The 23,468-nt window shown below is 39.1% G+C and overlaps 1 protein-coding gene across 3 annotated transcripts in view; it reads right to left on the bottom strand.

The window, feature by feature from the left end:
* Positions 1-11,678: 11,678 nt before the first annotated feature.
* LOC108802189 (cadherin-6-like) overlaps positions 11,679-23,468 on the bottom strand; it is a 203,350-nt gene continuing 191,560 nt past the window's right edge. For all 3 annotated transcript variants that reach the window (XM_018574067.1, XM_018574061.1, XM_018574076.1), the window contains one exon: positions 11,679-13,416. In XM_018574067.1, the coding sequence (XP_018429569.1) occupies positions 12,926-13,416 (491 nt within the window). In that variant the 3' untranslated portion in view covers positions 11,679-12,925. The remainder of the gene's footprint in view (positions 13,417-23,468) is intronic.

The following is a 23,468-nucleotide window of genomic DNA, read 5'->3' as shown; positions in this document are numbered from 1 at the left end:
GTTCTATATATACTACGAGCCATTTTTCCTTTGTTGTTTCCATAGTGGCTGGTCAGCTAACATCAAGGGTGTACCTGATAAAGTTTTAAAACACACACCTTAAAATCCCCATATGACTTATATTATGTTGCCAAAGGGAAGCCAGGCAAGTATTGTATTGAAAACAAACTCAACTGAGTTTACACTTTCATGTTATTGAGAATAAAGATGTAATTCTCTGCTGTGATTTGAGGTCATAGACCATGTGACCAAAGGCGGATGAGGTAGTGACCATGACTTGAAATTAAACCTGCTGTATATTAAAGATAAACTCCAGACAATTAGCTAAACACATACATGAAATAAATATTGGGAGATGTTTTCCTTCTGACGGATCTGTATTGGTGTTTATCCAGTTCAGTCCAGTGTAGCCCTGTTTGGCACGCAAGAGAACTACATTTTTAATTCACACTTGGAAGTCTTGTTTCTCCCCCAGTCTGTGACAGGACAGTGAATGGAGAAGCAGCAGACGTATGAGCTTATCTCTCTGACTCTTTAAGTAGTAAAGAAAGTAAAAAGATGAAAGTTACAGTAGCTGGACCTTCAGAAACATCCTCATGTCCCTTATGTCCTTGTCGAAGCCTTGATGATGAAACATGTCCATGGGACAAAATTACATCACCATGGGTTGGAAGCCAAGGTCTATGGAGTGTCTTGTGATAGCTTGTACAGATATTGCCAAACAGGGGAGGGAGATAGTGCACAGTTCATAATGCTTTGGGCACTAAAATGTGTTTAGTGAATGTTTTCTATTGAATAAACTGTATTAGAACATTGAAAATTCTGTCTTCTCTCTCTTGATTTTTGATGTCATGAAGGAATTTTTGAAGATAAATGAGCGGTCAATATCATACAGCAATCAAATTTTGAAATTGATCTATATATTACAGTAGATGTTATTTAAAGTGGTTGAGTTTTTTTTAATGGTTGGTGAGGGATTGAAATGTGCACATTCACTTCAAGATTGGCATATATAACCATTAGATTTTTTTATACTTATATTATGAATCACTCTTTTATTTTTTGTTCACATGGTCTATAGTTTTTTTATATGTTTTATATAATGCTACACTGTTTAGCTGATTATCTTCTGAGTGCCATGGCAAATACAGTATGTACTGATTTTGTTTTTTTATATTTCTTTTCTCTTGTGATGGTTTTAATGTGGATGCAATACAACTAAATATACCCGTTGTTCCATTATGTGGTATGCACTTTAGCAGATATTTAATGCTTTATAATTATACAGTATATGTTTATACAGTAAGCATGTCTCTTGATTTACTGTATCTTTATTGTTAAAATGTATAATTATTTCGGTATACTTTCTTAACCATTGGTTTAAAAAGTACTGGTAAAGATCTGAATTAAATTACACTACAGCTCTGCATTGTGTATGTTTAATTTCTTCCATATGTTAAAGCACTTGGGTGTCCCTCTATTGTCGGTATTGTCAACTGCACAGCCTGTTGTTCATCCTCAATCCTTACTGCGTTTCTATATATATAGAGAGAGAGAGAGAGAGTGAGGCTTTTTGCAGGCCTTTACATCAATATTAGGAAGGACTTATTTTGCTGATAACCCACCAGCCAGAGTATACACTGCTAACAGTGGCCAGATACTAGTATGATCACATTTTAGGAATCTCGTCATTTTAAAATTCAAACTGTTATACTCAGTAGTAGATGTGGCGTACCGTTTTCAAAATCTAATGTAAATGCTGAGGTGAAAGGTGTTATGATGATAACAAGGAGGATGAGAATGGAGGTTGACGCATCAAAAAGTAAAAGGATGACACTGTTTACAACACAAGTAGCGAGGTTTTGCTTTTGCCTCAAGCTCCCAGAATGCTCTGGCTTTAGGACAATGTGGAATGTTGGTGTCAGGTGGAGCAACAGAAACTCTAGAACAATGTAGCAAATGCTAAGGTCTCAGGCTCTCAGATTATTCCTGCTGCAGGACTATGTAGAGCATGCAGGTGGGCAGACTAATGGCAACTTTCTGGGAGTATAACAAAGGCTACGGAAGTTTACTAAAAACAGTTTGAAAAATAGGTGGGGAAGTTGTAAATCTTTGGCAATGTAACTTTGGATAAGATCTCTTGTTCTCATTGTCTTCTGGCTACAGAATTATTTGGAGGCTTATTGGTGGTAATATAACAAATGACAAAGGACAGACAAAAACCTTGTGCTTATTATGATCATTTTATCAATCAGGACCCTTGACAACAGTGCCTGTTTTCAGATTATCCTTATCTATATCAACCCTTTTTTTTAAATTATAAGACATTTTTTTTCTGATGTCTGTGAGTCCAAAAGTCATCAAGCATTTTTTAGCTTAGAACTGTTTGTATCCCTTTTCCTTAGTCACATGACTGATACATTACTAGAAAGGTCAAGCTGCACACAGGGGTTTATTCCAGTAATCCCCTATACTCCTAATAATGTATCCTTGACTCCCTTATCACCATTGACTGACTGACCACATTGGCCTGGCCTCTGCCTGTTGCAGGAAGTCCCTACATAAGTACCTTACTAAGAAATTTCTACTTTTGTTTGTTTCTTCATCATTACCTTTCATACTCTCGGTACATCCAGGACAGTGATGGTATTAATGCTTCTATGCTGCTATCACATTAATCATTATCATTATTATTAATATCAGCAGTCTTCCTGTGCAGTACAAGATGTTCTTGGTTTCTTCTTTTTTTAGGAATTAAAAATGCAAGATATGTTCATAATACTTATGCTGTTATGGTGCTTCTACCTCAGTAAAAACATATATAATTCTTCCTAGTCGATAAAATAATTATTTATCTTCATTAAAAATATTTCACTCGCTACCTTTCATAATTCTAATGATATTTATGCTGTAAATTGACAAGAAAGTATGTTTCTTCAATAATGTATACATCTGGACATATTTGAATATATCTTTGTGCGGACTCAATTGGGGCATTTCTCTTTTCCTTTGTCAAAGAAACAAAAATAACCAAGTTAAGCCAATGGAGATAAAAGAAAACCTTAGCTGATAAAAAAAACTGAACTGAATTTCAGGGGTTAATTCTATGAAATTCACCAATGTATGACTGAGAACAAGAATTCAATGACCACAAAAATGCCAGCTTATAGTCTATTCCCTGGCTAAGGTACTTGTTGCTGGTATAGATTTTCCATTCATTGTCCAGCAAAAATCAAAATCAAATCATGCTAAAATGTACGTCTATAATTATAGCTCTTATTTTTATATATATAATTGTGCACATCTCCAAGAGATAACAATGATTTCATTATTTTATAGTGCACTTTGCAAGAAATGTGCTGTTATAATGTTTCTTTTGGTTTAAGTAATACTTTTCATTACTGGCGAAAATTGTTTATAGACAGTCATTCATATTGAAAATACCCAATGTGCAATTGGTATAGAGTTTCAAAACAATGGGATAATGTGCTGTCACAATAGTTGTATAACAATGACACAATCCATAGTCATAGTTAGCATTCATATTAAAGGAGAACTATGAGGTGAGTGCTTTTCAGATAGGAGTTTCCTGTCTCTGAGTGATGATGTCACCCACTCACTATATATAAACCACTCAGTCCAGTCTGACCTTGCCCTTGCGTGGTCTTCCTGCTAGTGCATTCATGCTGCTCTGAGTATCCTGATTCTGTGTATGACCCGATCCTGGCTGACGTTCGCCTCTGGCTCCTTCTCCTGGCTGGTTCCTGACAATGCTGATTTCCTGGCTCCTGCTCGTGGCTTGTTCCTGACGACGCTGATCTCTGTTCCTGACCTGGCTTGAACGACTACCCACTCCGACACCTGACTTTACCATTTCAAGATTTCACCTCACCTCTTCTTCAGGTGACAACTGTAAAACTCTGGATTTCCCATCATGTGCTGCACTAGAGACAATTCCCATACAGATCCAATGATGAGGGTTCTACAAAAATTAAAACAACTTCATATGCATTTAAAATAATGTCCCATACGGGTTTGAGAGGTAACATCACCTTGACTACTTGACAAGGACCAGTATGCAACTACCACTTGCTGAAGTTGCATTTGTATACAGCTTAGATGCATCTCAAACTCCATTGCGAGTGGGAAAGGGAGAGAAAGGTGTTAGAAACTTGCCAACTTTCCATAGTACATAGCTTACTAGGAGTTATGTACACATGTTGATATCAATTCATAGAATGGTTAGTTAATAGGCATGGTTATAGAGAGTCTAGAAAAAATACTTTGTGATGTGTGTTTTTTTACTAAAAAATTACACAATGGTAGCCCCTGTGGTTTCTGTTAGGGAAGGCAATGAAAGGATAGTGCAGACAATCAAGCTGCAGAGAGAAGAATGTAACCAGTAGATCTACACATACTTTTGGGAATTCGGTGATCTTGGGGTCACGTAGCTTGTGGTTTAACTTATAGTGAGGAGATAATATGTGATGATTTTCACTGTTGGTGTAGTGTGCCAAAGTGTGTTCAAAATAGGACTGCTTCTTTTGTCAGCGACAACAATGTTTTTATGTGATGGGCTGACTTCCCATTATGGTGGATTTTTGCATTCTCCAGTTAAGATTGTCATCTGACAAGCTCTTTTATGTGTACTTAGCAAATGTTTTAAAAGATAAATGCAGATATCAATACACTTAGGATCAACAGAATTAGGGTTTGTTCACGCCAGCCCGCATGCATTATGCACCTTTTCTTTATCAAAATGTCACAAAAAGACACTTCAATCAACACAACTATGTTCTGCAGCTCATTACGAAGTGCTGCAGTGTCGTGGTGTAGTGTGTTGCACTGCATAAAAATGCAGACATGCAGAATTTTTACGCAACACACACCACTGCACATGCATAGTCTGAACACGGTACTTAGAAAACAAATGTTTTCTATATAAACTTGTGCTGAGACTTCTATGATCTATGCTCAGACAAGGTGTGAACTTAAAGGTTCCCAAACATTGTCTAATCTTTCACATGATATAACAAGTGTTTGCATCTGCAGTACTCTATTAGCATATGGGAAATTCCTGTTTTTTAAAGGGTATTATGAAGAAAATAAAAAATCTTTAGCAATGGTTATAGAAAAAGTGTCTGGTGTTCTACAAAATTTCTGTTCAAATGACTGAGTAAAGCAAGATGCTAAGAAAATACAATAATTCTTCCATGGTGTAGAACATCAGAGGTTACAAAGTATGCAACACCATACTTTGGAAAGCTTGTGATTGCTGCCTAATCTAGGCACAGACAGGAAGAAGTGTGGAGGTCATTGATTTGCTTGAGAACTGCAAGGATAGAATATAAAGAGTGCTATTTGCAACTTGCTTTTTAAAACTAAAGGCTCTGGGGCAATTATCCTGATCCTGGTCTCACTGCCTAATAGGCTAATGTCCTGCAGCAAGCATGAAAGACAGGTGCCAAGAATTTTCACCCTTTACTGGCTGTAAACCTCACAGGAGAGTGACTTAAAAGGTAGAGTAGGCTGTCAGCAGCCCTGGTGCATGTATCTTTAATGACAAAGTCATCCATGGCTGCTTCCATATTTCTGTCTTCACCGGTTCCCTTTAGAGTTAAACATAAATAATGTTTTTAAAGAACAGATTACTTGCAATACTTACAAATCTTCCATACTGTTACATATGCCAAATATAAATGAATCTATATTGAGAAACAACATGAATATACAACAGGGACCCAGTTGTTATTAACATGTGAAGCCGTGAAAAGTGTCTCTGCCTAATGTCACCTACGCTTTCCTGGAATATGAAATGTTTTATAGCTACAAAGATTTCTGTGTTAATTGCCCATCTAAACATTTCCGGGCTTCACAAGAAAAAATAATCTATAGTGTTATGGAGTCAAATCACCAACCCGCCATCAACATAAACATGTTCTAAGCTGGTTGGGGTGAGGTGGTCTATTTTAGTGTTAACTAACTGATTTACCTGATAACATGACTTTAGTACAGGAGGAATTAGCATACTTATATTTTAATTCTAAGGGGGTTATAAAGGTTATTGGATAAACAATAAACACACATAATTGTGCTAGAATCAAGCAAGAAGGATTTTGACTTATAGGACACTCTAGATAAGTGGTTCTCAACTTGTATAACCTCAGGGCCTACATCTGTCCTTGGTCATTAAGTTGTGACCCAAGTAGCACTGCAATGGAACGCACGGCATTAGGGTACCATGCGTTTCAGTGCGGGTGTACGAACTGTGGGTGGGAGGTGCGTTTGGGGTACCATTCAAATGAATGGCAACGCAATACACCTCCCACACTAGAATGCATGGTAGGTGCAATTGCATGATACAATCTGTTAATGGCAGTGTACTATGCAATGAATGCACTGTACCAGTGTGAATGGGCCATACATACACAACCACAGACACAATCTCACAGACATTCTCACACATACACTACACGTTTTTTTTTTTAAGGTCTACCCCTACCTTACAAGAACTGGAGTGGATTCTCAGCCTGGGGTACCTGTGTGTCAGTATAGCGGTGTGTGTGTGTGTGTCAGAATAATGGTGTGTGTGTGTCAGTGTAGCGGTGTGTGTGTGTGTCAGTATAGTGGTGTGTGCGTGTGTCAGTATAGCGGTGTGTGTGTGTGTGTCAGTATAGTGCTGTGTGTGTGTCAGTATAGCGGTGTGTGTGTCTCATCTGTGGTGAGATATGTACACTGCGCTGTGCCCGGAGATCCCACACAACAATCAGAGAGTTCATCAAAAATTCACAGTGTCTCCAATATTCACACAGCAACCAGAGTACGTTCATGGACTGACCGGGAGGGGGGGAGAAATGTCACCTGCACTGTGGGATGGGTCACTGGCTAGGAGGTTATAACCTGTACAACTGGGATCACCAGTACTACCTGGGTCACCTTAATTATTTGGATCATCTATCCATTGGGGTCATCTGCACCACCGTGGTCACCTGAGAGGGGCATTGGCAGATGGGGGGCCGCAAAAATGCACCTTCGCCTGTGTTGTCAAAAATCCTTGCACAGGCCCTGGGAGTGCCCTTGCAGTCATAACCCCATCCCATGCCACCTCAAGCTGACACTCAGAGGAGCCGCTCACCTAGAAAAGAGGAAGGCATGCGCCGACCCACTTTAGGGTCACGACCTGGTTGAGAACCAAGGCTCAAGACAAGGGCTCATGTTCACTAAATATGGCCTCCTGCATTGTGCTGTGTTTTTTAATAGAAGAAGTCACCTAGGAGAAGATACATTAGAGCTTGAACATTAAAAGACCCCTGTACTGAGTGAATATGAAGGCTGCAGGTGCTACCTACCCTTCTAAAAATGTTTCAAGTTAGTCACGCTGATCCAATATTTGAAGTCACTTTTCTAAAACAAGTACCGGTATGTAGTTGTAGGCCAGTATTTGCATTTGAGTGCTGTCGGCCCAAGGGCTCCAGCAGGATAACCTGTGGGTCCAAGGGCTCCAGGACAAGTAAAATAAACAACGGTACATGCAGCTGTTCTTAGGTGAGTAATTTTAATGTTTTATGTCAGGTTTACTATGGTTTATATGAGACAGGTTTACTTAAAGGAATTTTTCAGTTGGTGGAAAGGGACCAACTAGCAGGAAGGTTGATGCAGGAATGTTCAGGTACCTCGAAATGCCTGCATTTTATACATTATAGTGTCAGAGTTTTCCTCTAATCCCCATCCCACATGTTCTTAGTCTCTTGCTATAACGGGCAGCCTTACTGAAGTGCTAAAGCTTTGCCTGCCAGGACTGCTTGAGATATGGCCATGACAGGAACGTTTAGAAGGCTGCTGCTGGTATGTGCAGGTTTCTCTGGGTGCCTGTACTTCATTCAGGCAGTAATTTGCTCCACTTTTCCCCAGTGGCAACTTTTTTTTATTATTATAGTCTTTTTAGTACTAGTAGGCTTATTTAAGCTTCACTTGTACAAGTAAAGTGAAATGAACAGGTAGTTTTAAAAATAAAACCGTCTTGTTTATACCTGAAGCAAACTTCCCTCTGCATTTGCAGTAGAACACCACAGACAAGAAAAATTCTGCTACCCATATTACATTACAGTGAATGCAGCCTCTCCATATTTGTTATTTATGTAATATTAACATATTATTTATGATTACAATTTCAAGAAGTCATACAACGACTGTGGTGCTATTGTTTGTCACTCTGAGTACAGTATACATCAGGCACAATGTGCTACAGGAGACTCACATAATGCTAACAGATATTGCTCTATTTTTCACTGATAGTCTTCAGCTTTCCACTTAAACAGTACAAACTACCGTTGGGACTCTTTAAAGTAAAGAACAGTCCCAAAATTATTTAGTGTCAAAGACAATCAATTCCAGGTTTCTGCTGTTTGTAGTCATATTAATGTAATTACAAATGTCACTTTCAGAGTGGGAGATTTTTTTATCGAAAGCTTGGGAAAACCTATTTCATTATATAATCTGCGTCACTCTCATAGAATTGCTTGCGTAGGAGACATGCATGTCTTAATTCATTAGTATGAAGATGACCTTATAGTAAAGAATTGGAACAGCTACAGGGGCCTTGGAAGCCTGCCACCATTTGGTATATATAAATCCTATGCTCAGTGCATATTCTGAGCAATTTAATTAAAACAGAAATAAAATGAATTTACAGCAGCAAAAATGTAAGTGCTATGAAACTGTGAGAGCTGCTTTAGGAAAGGTTGAGATTATAGGTCTATAAAACAGTTTTTTTTAGAGCGAATTTTCAAGACAGTGTGAGCATAAAAGGCTTTTCCAGTTAGAGTTTCATTAATACCGATAATGCCATAATGAGCGCCTGATGCTGTAAAACCAACATTGAACTTTGGAAAATGCCGGTTGATTAAATCCAAACAGGACAACAATAAACAGTTAGTTCCCATTGAATAGAAAACATTGTTTTGATATTTTTAAAACAGGACTTTGCATTACAATCACATAAAAAACGATTGTTAATAATTTTCCATTTCAACTTAATAAAGCTGCTGGTGCTATTGTATGCCCCCAAATGTGCCCTGCTTTTCCTGTGTACATGGAGCTCCATCATCTGAGGGCTTCAGCTTCACTAGGGCATTCGATTTTTTTGTCCTGTCCAGAAAACTGGAACATTGCATCACATGGCAAGCACACCAAATCTCTGCTGGAATAGGGCTGTCGAACATTTTGCACCTTAGTCCCACTGAAAAGATCCCCAAATACCTGTTGATCCTGCTGGTGTAGTCCACCTCATCAGCTTCTTCTGATAAAATGAAAATGCTATTACACTGCTCCTGAATTTAGAGGGTTATTCACAAAGCTAGCCAAAGGATCCAGCCGTAGCTCTCGCTTAACCTTCGGCTAGCTTCGGCCGTCTGAGCCCTTCGGTTCAGTAGAACCGAAGGGCTGCTGTACAGGCTATTCACTTTAGCCCGTACAGTTCCCGAAGCTGGCCGAGTGGCTAAGTCGAGCCGAAGGGAAACCATAAGCGGGACGGCCATTGGCCAGCCGAAAGCCTCGCAACTGACAGCTGGGTGGAGCCAGCCATGATCTGTCGGCTAGCTCCGGCCAGTTGCAGTGACAGTTCAGCGTCCCCTGGTTATTCATTGGCGGCCAATAGGAAACAGTTGGGCAGAGTTGTCACTGTTAGATCCGCCCAATTGTTTTCTACTTTTTTCCCCCAACTTTTTTTCACTGTTTTTCTATTCTGCTCTGTACCACGGAGGTACCGAGCAGAATAGTCGAGTCCAATGCCGCTCGGCGTCATTCGGCTATTCACTCACTCCTGAGTGAATAGCCGAATAGTACGGCAGCAAGTAGCCTGCTGGAGGTTCGGCTCAGCCGATCCAGATTTTGGATCGGCTGAGTTGAACTCCTTCTGCACTTCGGGTCTGCCAAACATGCAGAGCCGAAGCAAGCCGATAACATCGGCTGATTTCAGCCGATGTACGGCTGAAATCAGCTGTACAAGCCTGAAGTGAATAGCCGAAAAGCGTTCTGCAGCTGAAAAGTGAATAGCCTTCGGCAGCTTTGTGAATAACCCTGTCAGTGTTATCACCCTTATGTACCTTATGTCAATTGCACTACATTGGGATAAGAAAGCATTGCAGGGGTGTAGCTGTCAACATTGTAACTGCTGATCCACAAGTCTGTAGCTAGCCATACCTAGGTCTGTGCACTACTGGATGGACAGCACTGCCTCTGCTGCTTAATGTCTCCCCCTGTGAGCTGCAGTATCTGGGAATGGAAGCATGTAAAAAAAGGGTGATTTAATTTACTTAGGGAGGTAAAGGATTTAAAAAAAATAATTCTGAGGCTTGTTCATCATAAGGGAAGTGGGCATGGGATCTGCTCAGACTTTTAAACACGCGGCTTTAGAGTTTTAGATGTAAACGTATAGAGGTTGCCATCAGAAAATGTTAGTTTGCTGGCTCTCCTAATCATTAATTGGCTTTCGTTCTTTCTGAGTCACTGACCTAGAGCAAGTATTTTAGTATTCACCACAGCTAGCATTGTCAGAAAGAGGCCAACCATAGCAGTTTTTCTATATCTCAGCAATACAAGTTTCCATTAACTTTATGTGGATGCTGAAGTAAAAGTGTATTTACACATTTGCAGCCACATTAGGATAACACCTATTTTATATTTGTTACATGTTCCCATTCACATGGCATAAGCTAAAAGATAATGTATGTACAAATACTGTATAATATATCATGTAAAAATACTGTTTATAATAATGTAAAAATACTTCTTGCCATTTAAATTGCTTTTTACTTGCTAAAACTTTTCTTCTCTTGCTTTGTAATGTTAGGAGAGGCTGTGAGGGGATTTAGTTAACCCGTCTGTACTGTGCTGGGCAATTTCATTGTGCTTTGTACAGTAGATTTGACCACTCCATCTCCTAGAAAAGAAACAATAATAAGAAAATACGACAAGTCAATAAATTAATTGACTTGATTATCTGGAGTGCCGGTGACTTTTCTTATTTTTGTATTGTTTGACGGAGGCATCCGTTGTTGCTACCGCCCCGCTGTATTGGGCATTTTTCTGGTCAGGAGTGCGATGGGATACATGGACTTGTGATCTCCTAACAAAGGGTTTGCGTATTAATGAGAGAAACATAATTCACACAGTTCTGATGAACCGGCTGACATTCACACAGTGGGTACCGCAGGAGCCTGTTGGAAAATCTCTGGCCAAATAGTGATTGCAACCAATCGGCTGCAAGCACCATCCGGGTATTCTGACAGCAGCCGGCAGGTTGAATGAAGAAAATATTACATTGTATACCCAACACTAGTCTTTCCACAAGGACAGGCCATTCAAAAAAACTTGGATGCAGCCATTTTGCCTGCTGCAACAAAAAAATCTAAAAGGTAAGAAATACTTGTTAAAAAAAATATTTGTTGGTTTGCTGTGTGAATGGGAACACATAAACATATAGAGAGGTTTTCTGAAATTTGACTGCAAAACTGGAAATACATTTTAAACTAGTACTGTGAAAACCCAAAAGGATGCCAGGGTAATTTGTTTTATAACATCTTTCAAATATTCACCTAACAAGCTGAGTGAATAGTGCCATACAATGCCCACTATAACAAAACCCCATTCAGAAATAATAATTAAAATTACATACACGGTTTATATCAAAACAACGGCTTTATAATTATTTAAATAAAACAAAAATTACACTGAAATCATACCAAATAGCTGAAATTAACACTGATCAGTAGATAACATGTATGGTCTCATTAATGGTAATAAAACTGCTCATATCCCAGTTTGCTTATAACATTCAAAACAAGCCTGTCCAAGAGGTTCCATTCTTGTAATACATTAGTCAAATTATACAGCAACAATATTTTAAATTTTTGGTGTATATAAACTGTAGGATGCGTATCTTGTTAATTCTCTTAGACAACCTATTATAGTATCTCACCTAGAACATAGAAATGGTAGATAATGTTCTTTTCCTATTTTTGCATCTTAATGTGAAACTTCCTGATATGAGAATCTTGTTACATCTGTATAGAATTCTACAACACTTTTGGTGATGTTCAGTACAGAGACAATGTCAACCTATTTTTGTATTTCACAAAGTTTTACACTTGACAGCTGCTATTGCCTTCTCACAACCGTTAAAGAGAAAAGAAAGATCTTTTTTTTTCTAAGCGATTCAGTAACAGAAATATCAGAATGTAAAAAAAAAGTCCAGGTGGGTCTTCTTTTTAAACTCAGACACAACAAATTCAGAGGCAAAACATCAAAAGTGAAGCTTGCCAAACCAGTGAGTTCTAATAGATTTGCTCATTGCAAGTTAGAAAAACATTAAATATCATATATGCTTTCAGTTCTTTAATTTGCTTTGATCCTTTTGATGACTTCATACATAAGCACTGTGTAAAGAGGCAGGTCCTCTTAAAATGGCTGAATAGATTTTAAGGCGTTTAGCCAGACCAATAAGGTTAATATTTAAAATTTCCAAACATCATAATCACATGACATTCAGTGGGTTTAATTGCCATTGGTGCACAAAGGAACAAGTGACTGGTTATGGTAACTGTAACAAATAGATATTTTAATGAGAGTAGACTGTGTACAAATATTGCTCCCCCTCCCTTTCCTAGTGTTTATAAGACGAATTAGATAAAAAGGGTTGACTAAATCGTGGTAATATATAAAAAAGCAAAGCAACAAATGAAAAAATGCCTCTTGGAAGCTCATAAAGTCTACTATAAAAAGTCTCCGACATTAAGTCTGCACAATTTTCAAATATTAAACAACTGGATGAGCAGATGGCTCAGGTAGAGAGCCACCCATTTAGGTACTCCTCATTTTTTTAAATGCTGTTTTCTTTTCCAAAACAGGAAAGCAAAAAGGCAATATATTATGAGTCTTTGTCACTGTCTGCACCACTATACATATCTGCTAGTTTTTTAAAACGTGGCCCCCAGTCACTCAGATAGTCATAGTCCTGATCACCATCCGTAGTGACAGATTCCAAGGAACTTAGAGACTCTGCCACTGAACCATTGCCTTCATATGCGTATGTTGCTAAGGAGTCATAAGGGGGAGCTGTTGGATCCAGGTCATTATCCTTTAACCTTTGGTTGATGAAATCTCTGACATCAGTGTTGTCTCTTGCCGATGGAGTTCGACGTGGAAAAAAGAGTGTTTCTGGAACAATATCCCTCCGCAATTTGCTGTCTTCTATGGCTTCTGGGTTCCTCAATGTACCAATATCAAAGGCTTGCGTGTCTTCCTCTCCACCACCTTCATCATTGTAACTCACAATGTTATCCCTTATGTCTTCTTTAGACACAATTAAAGGTTCTTTCTTTCTCTGCCGTCTTAAAGCAGCAAATAGTACCACCGTTACTGAAAAAACAAAAACAAAATGAAACAACATATTATTCTGTCTTATAAGTTATGGTACATATAAATATACAACAAAAGGATCTCAAATACATACAATTCCCAAGGGCATATAATGAGCATGTCTTTCTGTTACTGACAGGGTTATTCACAAAAGGGTGAAGAGTTTGGAGAAGGCAGGAGAAGTGAACAATCTAGGGTAACAGCTGAACTGGAAAGTGAGCTGAATTGGAGAATTTTTCCAAAACGGCTATTTTGGCCGAGATTGTTCCCTTCTCCTGCCTTCTACCAACTCTTCACCCTTTTGTGAAGAGTTGGGAGAAGGCAAATCAAATCTAGCACAGTTATGTTTGTACTAGATTGTTCACTTCTCCTGGCTTCTCCCAACTCTTCACCCTTTTGTGAAGAGTTGGGAGAAGGCAAATCTAGCACAGTTATGTTCGTACTAGATTGTTAACTTCTCCTGGCTTCTCCCAACTTTTCACCCTTTCGTGAAGAGTTGGGAGAAGGCAAATCTAGCACAGTTATGTTCGTACTAGATTGTTCACTTCTCCTGACTTCTCCAAACTCTGCACCCTTTTGTGAATAACCCTGTTTATTTTCTACAACAAATAGACACCAAGACAAACAAAATACAGTGATGGCTACAGTTCCATGGTTGTTTAAAGACACCGGGATTGATTTACAAAAGGCAAATAGGCTGTTCACTTTGCAAAGGCATTTGCACATTGCAACAAAATGTTTGCCTGTAGCTTTGTAAATGAGGTAAAGCTTTGCTGACTTCCATCGTCCAACCATGTGCAAGGAAGAATACAATTTTATTTATTTTGCTTCTTCATGATTGGGTATCCCTTGCATGGTAAATTTTCACCAAATTCACTAAGCTAAGTGAAAATTCCCTTTTTAAAGTGCAAATTCCCTTGCAAAGTGAACAGTCTGTTGCCTTTATATATCAACCCCTTAGTATCCTTTGTAAAATTCCTTCAAGTAATAATTACAATTTATTTACTGCAAATGTGTTTATATCCAGCTAACAAAGATGTCACAGATTTATAAGTGTGTTTGCCATTCGTTTTGCTTGATGGAATGGGACAGGTAACTTAGAGATGATTTAGTGGGATTGCTTGAACATCACTTTAACTAAAGCGGCCCATACACTGTAAAAATTTAGTTTGAACATCATTTAAAATTGTTCATCAGAACATTCGATCTTGCCATCATTGAACTAATTTCTTTCTAAAGCCCTTAAAAATGTTATCCACACCTGCTATTTGAATGGAATTCCAGACAAATTAAACAGGTTTCTTTTGTGACTATTACATGCACATTACAATATGTCCAAATTTTCCTGAACAAAAATCTCATTTTAATTTGTTCAAAGAAAATTCCATCCTGCTCTTTCGATTTTTCTGAACATTACAAGCAAAAATTATAATTGATAACACCACACTAACCATTTAGAAAATTGAATGAAGGTTCCAAAAACAAAAATTTTGGAATGAGATTCTATTGGTGTGTGGCCTGCTTAAGAGTGACCATAGACAGACAGACATCTCACAAAGAAAGAGAGGTAGGAGAACACTTCTCCATCCGGGTACATGGCAGTATCTACCATTATATGCCTTACAACCCATCCAACAGCCAAAAATATAACTTGGAAGATTAATGCAAAAATTTGTGCTTTTTTAACCTCCCTGGCAGTAATCCCGAGTGTGGCTCGGGGTTAATTTTCATTACAAAAAGCGGTACCCCCGAGCCACACTCGGGATTACACAGCGCGTTACTTACCTTATGCCTCTTCCGGGTTCCGTCCCTTGCGAGCATCTGCGTCGCAGGGGGGCGGAACCGGCAGGAAATTTAAAAGTAAAAACGAAGAAAAAGAACGAAAAAAAAAATAGGACATTTTTTTTTAATAATCAGACCGCCAGGGAGGTTAAACTGCATGTAAATTATACTAATGAACTTCTCTTATTTGTGCCCTTTTGGTCTGGTATTTATAATATTAGAAGCATTTTGTTATATACGTTTGATAAGTGCAAAAATAAGCCTATTGCTCCCTCCAGAAATAATGTGAGTTAATAAATTCCTGTGCTCTTTGCCTCCACTGACTTCTACCAGTCACAGCAGAAGCAGTGAATGACTTAAAGAACTTCAGTGTGTCTGCTGTGAACTTTTGAGAATAAATTGTTCCAGAGTGCCTGCAGCTACAGAGGGCAGTGAAGTCCTGTGTTGAAGCTCAGTTACTGCTTGTTAAGCATATGTAAATAGTTGAAGTTCAAGCATATTTACTATTGGGTTCACCAAAAATGCCTTTCTGCCTGTTCTATTTTTTTTTTTTAAATCAAAAATCAGCTTTATTGCATAAAGAAAAACAGGGTACAAGGGTACATAGAGGCATAGCCCCAGGAGCGCTATAACATTATCTGCAGACATCAGAGGTATAGGGTGAACGTCAGTCACAGTGAAGTTATCATGACATCACATAGCAGAGCTGCTCAGTTCCAATAGTACGTCCGACACATATCTACCATAGGCACATCTGGTGTATCTACTGCAATCTATATGACATTTAAAAGCATGCGCCATGTGTAACGTGAGCTTAGTATGGTGTATAGCAAGAGAGCAAAACTCAAGGCTAGAGCACTCCATCTCTTGTATGTGTCAGTTGTGTCGCATATGTGGTTTCATGTGAACAAGAGGCCTGCCGTGCTCAGTATCTAAAGGAACAGGAGGGGGGAGGGTAAAGGAGGGAGCATGGGAGTAGAAGTAGATTAGAAGAAGAGCAGCAGGGGTGGGAGTTCAGATAGGCCGGGTGGAGCAGAATAGCGCATCAAACGTGTGGGGTCGGCGTCCCCATTTGGGTTCTGGGGGGTACTAAGGTCATAACTTGTTGGTAGGCATCTGAACCCTGAAATGCGGTCCAGGGCCTCCAGGTGGATCTGAAGAGTTCCTCAGTGTTCCGTATCGAAGAAGTCAGGTCTTCCATGAGACACGTCTCATCAATCTTGGAGAACCACATCTTGAGGGTTGGGCAGCAAGACTGCTTCCACAACAGAGGTATGCAGGAGCGGGCCGCATTCAGGAGATGTCGAGACAAGGACCGCTTGTACTTCCCAGTGGACATATGGGTCAGATGTAGCAAGCAGGCAGCAGTGTTGTCCGCCAAGTCCACCATTACCAGGTCCTTCATGGTGGCGATCACCCCCCTCCAGAACGAGGTCAGCTGAGGGCAGGACCAAAATATGTGTAGCATCGTGCCCGGAGCACTCTGGCATCTCCATCATGTGGATGGGACCTGGGGGTATATGGCATGAAGGACTGTGGGAACTCTGTACCACCGGGAAACTATTTTGTATCCCAGTTCTTGTGTCTTGGAGGCCATAGAAGTGTGGTGGGCCAAATGTAGTACGCTGTCTTTTTGGGCAGATGTGAAGGTGATGTTCAAGTCTCTCTCCCATTCGGTCACAAATTCCGGGTATGAGTCTGGGGGAGGGGAGATTAGTGAGGAGTACAGAAGGGATATGGCTGGCGGCAACTCTATGTTCACCCGAGCGTTTCACCAGGCCCCGAAAGTTGGGGAGAGCACGGATCCAGCATAAGAAGGGCTCCAAGGTGAGGATGAAGATGAGCGGAGAGAGGGGGCATCCCTGCCTTGTACCATTGGAGATGGAGAAGAAGTCCGAGCGGTGTATGTTCTATTAACTATGTCAATGTCCTTCCTTTAATATTAAGTTTGTAAAAAATGAAACTGTGATTATACTGAAAATTCTAACATCTACTAACATCTATAAATTATCACCTATTTTTTTTATCCTGCTAATTCCTTCAGATATTTTTTTTCTTTTTTTACATAACCACTTTCCTTTTCCTTAATGCAAGCTTAATTACTTTATTATCAGATATTTGGCAGAAAGAAAACAATGCTGGTAGTGAAGCGTTAGGGTGATGGAGAAGAATCGACTATTGCTGACCCCTATCAACTGATCAAATATAAACAGACTGGCACCACATATGTATTAAACAACTTCCCTACACGCAGCACTAATAAGGGAACACAAAATAAAGTAGACCTGTGTTTAAATTGCTTCACCAATTTAATTTGTATCTCATCTGATATGTCTTGAACTAAATCAAGATAGTCTTTATAAATTGTTCCAGCATTAGCACTGCTCCTACATTTTTTTATTATGATTTGAGTGCTCAAATATATTGCCTAGTGATCTTGGGATACTTTTCTACTGTAGCTGTATTTCATACTTAAGGTCTAATTACTGCAATCCATGTATGCGTATTTTGGCTTACAGAATGCAATTGCCTATGATGAAGTGGTAAATGACTTGCTTTATTTGTTGTGTGCTACACTTTAGCACGTTGCCATTACACCACTAAATAAGGTATAAATACATAGTGTTCTTCTATTTCTCTTTAAATAATTATTACTATTCTGAACTATTTTCTTTAATATTGAACATTGAAAATGGCGATTTAAAGAGCAGCCAGCCAAGAATTTACCAACAGAGTTGGGTTTTCAGCTGTTTTTTATCTAGATAGAAAGTTGAATGACTAATAGCCTGAGAGCTGCAACATAATTGTCCTATCATACTTAAATAGGTGCATTGATTGAAGGAACTGCACAGGAGACTTAAAATAGACTATGGTACAATTACACTGCTGTACTGAAACAATCCCTTACTGTAAATTATGCAGACATTCTCAAGAAGGCTGAAAGTACAGCATTGGTGATTTCTGTGCAGTTTATTTCTAGGAGGAAATAGATTTTAACTGCAATCATGCAGCAATGAATGTACAGACTTCTTTTTGGAAGGATTCCCAGCTAGGTAATTTTTGGATGCATTCCTTGAAATTCATCATGGTGTTATATGGGTAAATAATATAACTTTAAAAGCTATTGAAATGTTATTAATAGTATACTTTATCATGCTGCCATTTGAGTTAAAGGACCACTATTTCAAAAATACTGTCCTTCGATACTAAGTTAAAGCTGAACTCCAGGCATATATAAAATACACACATTAATGCAACTTTGTGTTCACACATTAATCATTAACAGGGTTATTCACAAAAGGGTGAAGAGTTTGGAGAAGGCAGGAGAAGTGAACAATCTAGTACAACGTAGCTGAACTGGAAAGTGAGCTGAATTGGAGAATTTTTCCAAATTAGCTATTTTGGCCCAGATTGTTCACTTCATTCTGTCTTCTCCAAACTCTTCACCCCATTATGAATAACCCTCTAAATTTAGTTTTATGCAATTAATAGCCCTGTTTATTTATCTGTGCAGCAGTACATGGACTGGGAGGGGAGGGGGGCATAATTGATAGCCAATCAGGTGAACTACATTCCAAATTGCTCACAAAGAACAATATGACAGGAGCAGGGAGCAGAGTGTCCAATCGACAGGCTGGGGGCAGGATGGTGTCAGCAGTGTAATCTTTTTTAATTTTAACAAAGAAAGTGGTGTCTCCATCCTGGCGGTGCTGTGTAATGGGGCTGTGTAAACCTCTGTAACTGAATGGATACAAATTGAAATCGTTTGGAAGATAAGGCAACTTCCATATATGTATTTGATCTATGTATTTAGTTGTTTGCCTAGAATTCAGCTCGCATGTGATTTATTTAATGTCTTTACTTACTGCTCTCTTTACATTTACACTAAATATTCAGCAACAATTACAGCAACATAGGTTAGAGCAAACTACACATAACCAGGGGTGTTGCCAATGGTCACCTTTTATAGCCATGGTTTAAACTTTTGTCACTGTCACTTTTGATTGATAACTTGGTCTGCATGTAAAAATAATTCATATTATCAGTATCAGTGTCAACTGCATACGTTTACGAGAACTATACTATATTCCTTTTAACAGGGATCTTTTAGTAAACTCAAATTTAGTGTTTACCTAACTGTGGCCACCCATGTATGGATTCAGAACCCAATTAAAAACTGTATTATTACTTACAAGCGTAACATTTTTTTTAAACAATTTCTTTATCTAATAGCTTCATGACATGTATTAGGTAATTGTAGTAACACTGCCTCTATTTGTAGATCAGAGAGGGCCTAAAGTGGGTAGCATGGAAACCCCATCTATTCTTCTCTTTAGCTGTGCTTGTGATATTGTATCTCTCCCTTTAAGCATTGCTCTGCAATCATAGTCTGTATCCTCATCTACATGCAGGAATAACCTTGGCAACATCAGAAAAAAAAGCCGCCTTCACCAAAATGATCACTGAATAACATAAATAACCTTCTACTATGGATGCCTGAACCATAGACACATCATTCACAGTCTAAGGTGCATTGTTCTACTTTGGCAAAACACCATGAACTGCACTGCAGGCTTTTAAAATCTTGTTTGATGATCATCTTTAAGTCATCCATGTTCACTGTCAAGCTGAAAATACATGCAGCCACCTTAAAATCAGTCTTTATTAGGAAGGAGATCTGAAGGCATCCACATGCCTGCAGATCAACCAATCAGTCTGATATTTTGGGTAAACAGTGCTTTATTCAAAATTGAGAATCACAATCTAGTGAACAGGATTGGAAAACATATGACCCTGTGTTGGAATAGACAGAGCCATTATACACAATGCATTATTTTCTATTCCCATACGGAGAGTGATTATTGACACAGTGGTCTTGCTTCTCTAAAGACTGAGGAACTAGAGGGTTTCAGCAATGTTGTTAATCCACAATGGGCTGCTTATCATTGATCACTGATAAACTATTGGCTTGTTAATCAGCAGTGACAATACAAAAAGCCTTGTGCCCTGCAACACCCTTTTCATTCTAATGTGGTGCAATCAGAATTGCCACCAATATTGTCACTCCACCATAGGAATCTGCATTAGGTGGACTTCACTGACAGTCTCAACATGTATTTGTGAGACTTTGCAGGACAACTAAGAGAAGACTCTCAGTGCAGCTGGACCTGCAATTAAATGCTGCAGCACATATTTATTTTTAATGAGAAGGAATAGTTCTAATTTAAAATGAATGATTATAAGCAGTTTCCTGAGAGCTACCCTCCATGATGAACAAATACAACTTTTACAGTTTTAAAACAATGATATAGTAATGGTTCTGGTGCCACAGTGCTGTTTTAAAACATAATGTATGATAATGAATCAGTTTCTGTGTTTCCAGGGCTGCTACAGCGCATTCTATAAAAGCAGCCTATATTTCTGTGTAAAAAAAAATAAATAAATAAAAAAACCTCTCCAATGACCTCAGATCCTAAAAAAATTCCCATTGGATCGGGAAGAGTTTTATGCTTGTTGTGTGAGCGTCTAATGCGTTTTTCAACTAAATCCTGTAAATCAATATTCTTGCACTGATTTCAACCCGCTTAGATCTGACTCATTGTCAAGTGCTAAACAATATTGATTACCACAGATTCCTATTAACTGTGTGTGTAATGCCAAAAGAGAAAAAAAAAGCTCTTTGAAAGTGAAAAGCTTTGACTTTGTTGTTATGATTATGGTATGCCAAATATATACAGTACATATATGCTTACCTCAAATGGTTCCCGGGGGCATGGGCGACATAATTGTGCCTTTTGGCAAAACTGGGAGCTCAAAATTCTAAAGGATACACTCTTGCAATAGGCCTGGAGAGCATTCTAGTGGAATTTTGAGCTCTGCTGGAAGCTCATAATTGAACGAGAATGCTCTTCGGCCTATTGCAAAACGGTAGAACAGTATTATCAGAGGCAAGGGCCAAGGTGAGTTTTTTTTTTAATGGTAAGCGTTTTTTTTAAAGCCATTTGTGTTGAGGGGGCTTGCAAAACAGCAGACCTTCCATTTGGCATGGAAGGTTTGCTTTGATGCTTAACCTTCCCCAGTAGGGTAAGCACATCTGAAGTACTGGTTCTCCTTTCTTCACAACCAGCTGGGAAGAGAGGGGGTGTTCTGTCAAATAACTTTTGCAGCTTGTAGCAGATAATATGAACAGTTACACAGTGGATCTGCATCGTCTACAGTAATTGCTAGTGACAGTTACACTTAAAAAAAACTTCAGAGTGAAAATTTGGGATACAGCTAAATACACAATTGGAAAAAAATAATATGTGTGTTTGTCTATATACAGTTGGGCAAAAAAGTATTTAGTCAGCCACCAATTGTGCAAGTTCTCCCACTTAAAAAGATGAGAGAGGCCTGTAATTGGCATTATAGGTAGAACTCAACTATGAGAGACAAAATGAGAAAACAAATCCAGACAAATCACATTTCTGATTTGGAACAAATTTATTTGCAAATTATGGTGGAAAATAAGTATTTGGTCACCTACAAACAAGCAAGAGTTCTGGCTCTCACAGACCTGTACCTTCTTCTTTAATACTGTATATATATATATATAGATCTATATATATACATATACACATATATACACTATATTTCCAAAAGAAGTATTCAGACTGGATTGGGTATTGGATTCAGGTGTTCCAATCACCTCCATGGCCACAGGTGTATGGAATCAAGCAATTGTGAAAGAATGGGTCACTCTCAGGAGCTCAGTGAATTCAATCATGGTACCGTGATAGGTTGCCACTTTTGAAATAAGTCTATCTGTGAAATTTCCTTGCTACTAAATATTCCACGGTCAACTGCTATAACTATGGATGTTCAGATACCAAGTACCGTACTCGGTACAAGTACAAGTATAGATACTTTTCCAGCTCCAAGACTAGACTAGAGAAAAATTCAAAAGTTAGGAGGCAGCTGTCATTTTTAAGCTCCTGGGATTTGTGAATCCCAGTTTTAATGTATGATTTTATATTTATAAATATATAAAAGGAATGCACCAATACCAATTTTTCAAGTACAAGTACTGATACTTGTCCAAGTACTTATACATTTTTGTTTATTGTCATGTGATAGTTTTTCTAAAACAATACAGAATAATGATTTCAGGACAATGGTGGAGCACAAGAGCCAGGTGCCAGCTGCAACCACTGCAACCCTGGTAGTTCTGGTGAAAATGCCAAGTATCGACACTGGTATCTGAGCATCCCTAATTATAACAAAGTGGAAGCAACTGGGAACAACAGTAACTCAGCTGCAAAGTGGTAGGCCACATAAAATGACAGAGCGGGGTCAGCGAATGTGAATGCTGAAGCGCACAAGTGGCCATCTGTCTGCAGAGTCTATAGCTACAGACCTCCAAACTTCGTGCGGCCTTCAGATTGGCACAACAACAGTGCATAGAGAGCTTCATGGAATGGGTTTCCATGGCCGAGCAGCTGCATCCAAGCCTTACATCACCAAGTGCAAAACAAAGCGTCGGATGCAGTGGTGTAAAGCATGCGGCCACTGGACTCTAGAGAAGTGGAGACCTGTTCTCTGGAGTGACGAATCACGCTTCTCTGTCTGGCAATCCGATGGATGTGTCTGGGTTTGGCAGTTGCCAGGAGAACGGTACTTGCCTGAATGCATTGTGCCAAGTATAAAGTTTGGTGGAGGGGGGACTATGGTGTGGGGTTGTTTTTCAGGGATTGGGCTTGGCCCCTTAGTTCCAGTGAAGGGAACTCTTAAGGCATCAGCATACCAAAACATTTTGGAAAATGTCATGCTCCCACCTTTGTGGGAACAGTTTGGGGATGGCCCCTTCCTATTCCAACATGACTGCGCACCAGTGCACAAAGCAAGGTCCATAAAGACATGGATGAGCGAGTTTGGGGTGGAGGAACTTGACTGGCCTGCACAGACTCCTGACCTCAACCCGATAGAACACCTTTGGGATGAATTAGAGCGCAGACTGGGAGCCAGGCCTTCTCATCCAACATCAGTAACTGACCTCACAAATGCGCTTCTGGAAGAGTGGTCAAGCATTCCCATAGACACACTCCTAAACCTTGTGGGCACCCTTCCCAGAGGAGTTGAAGCTGTTATAGCTGCAAAAGGTGGGCCAACTTAATATTGAACCATAAGGACTAAGACTGGGATGCCATTAAAGTTCATGTGCGTGTAAAGGCAGGTGTCTCAATACTTTTGGCAATATAGTATATAATATATACAGTATATATATATATATA

The sequence above is a fragment of the Nanorana parkeri genome, unplaced genomic scaffold (genome assembly GCF_000935625.1).
Source record: "Nanorana parkeri isolate BGI_ZX_2015 unplaced genomic scaffold, ASM93562v1 scaffold49, whole genome shotgun sequence".
NCBI lineage: Eukaryota > Metazoa > Chordata > Amphibia > Anura > Dicroglossidae > Nanorana > Nanorana parkeri.
The sequence above is the reverse complement of the archived record's forward strand: the minus strand, read 5'-3'. Positions and strand labels throughout refer to the sequence as shown.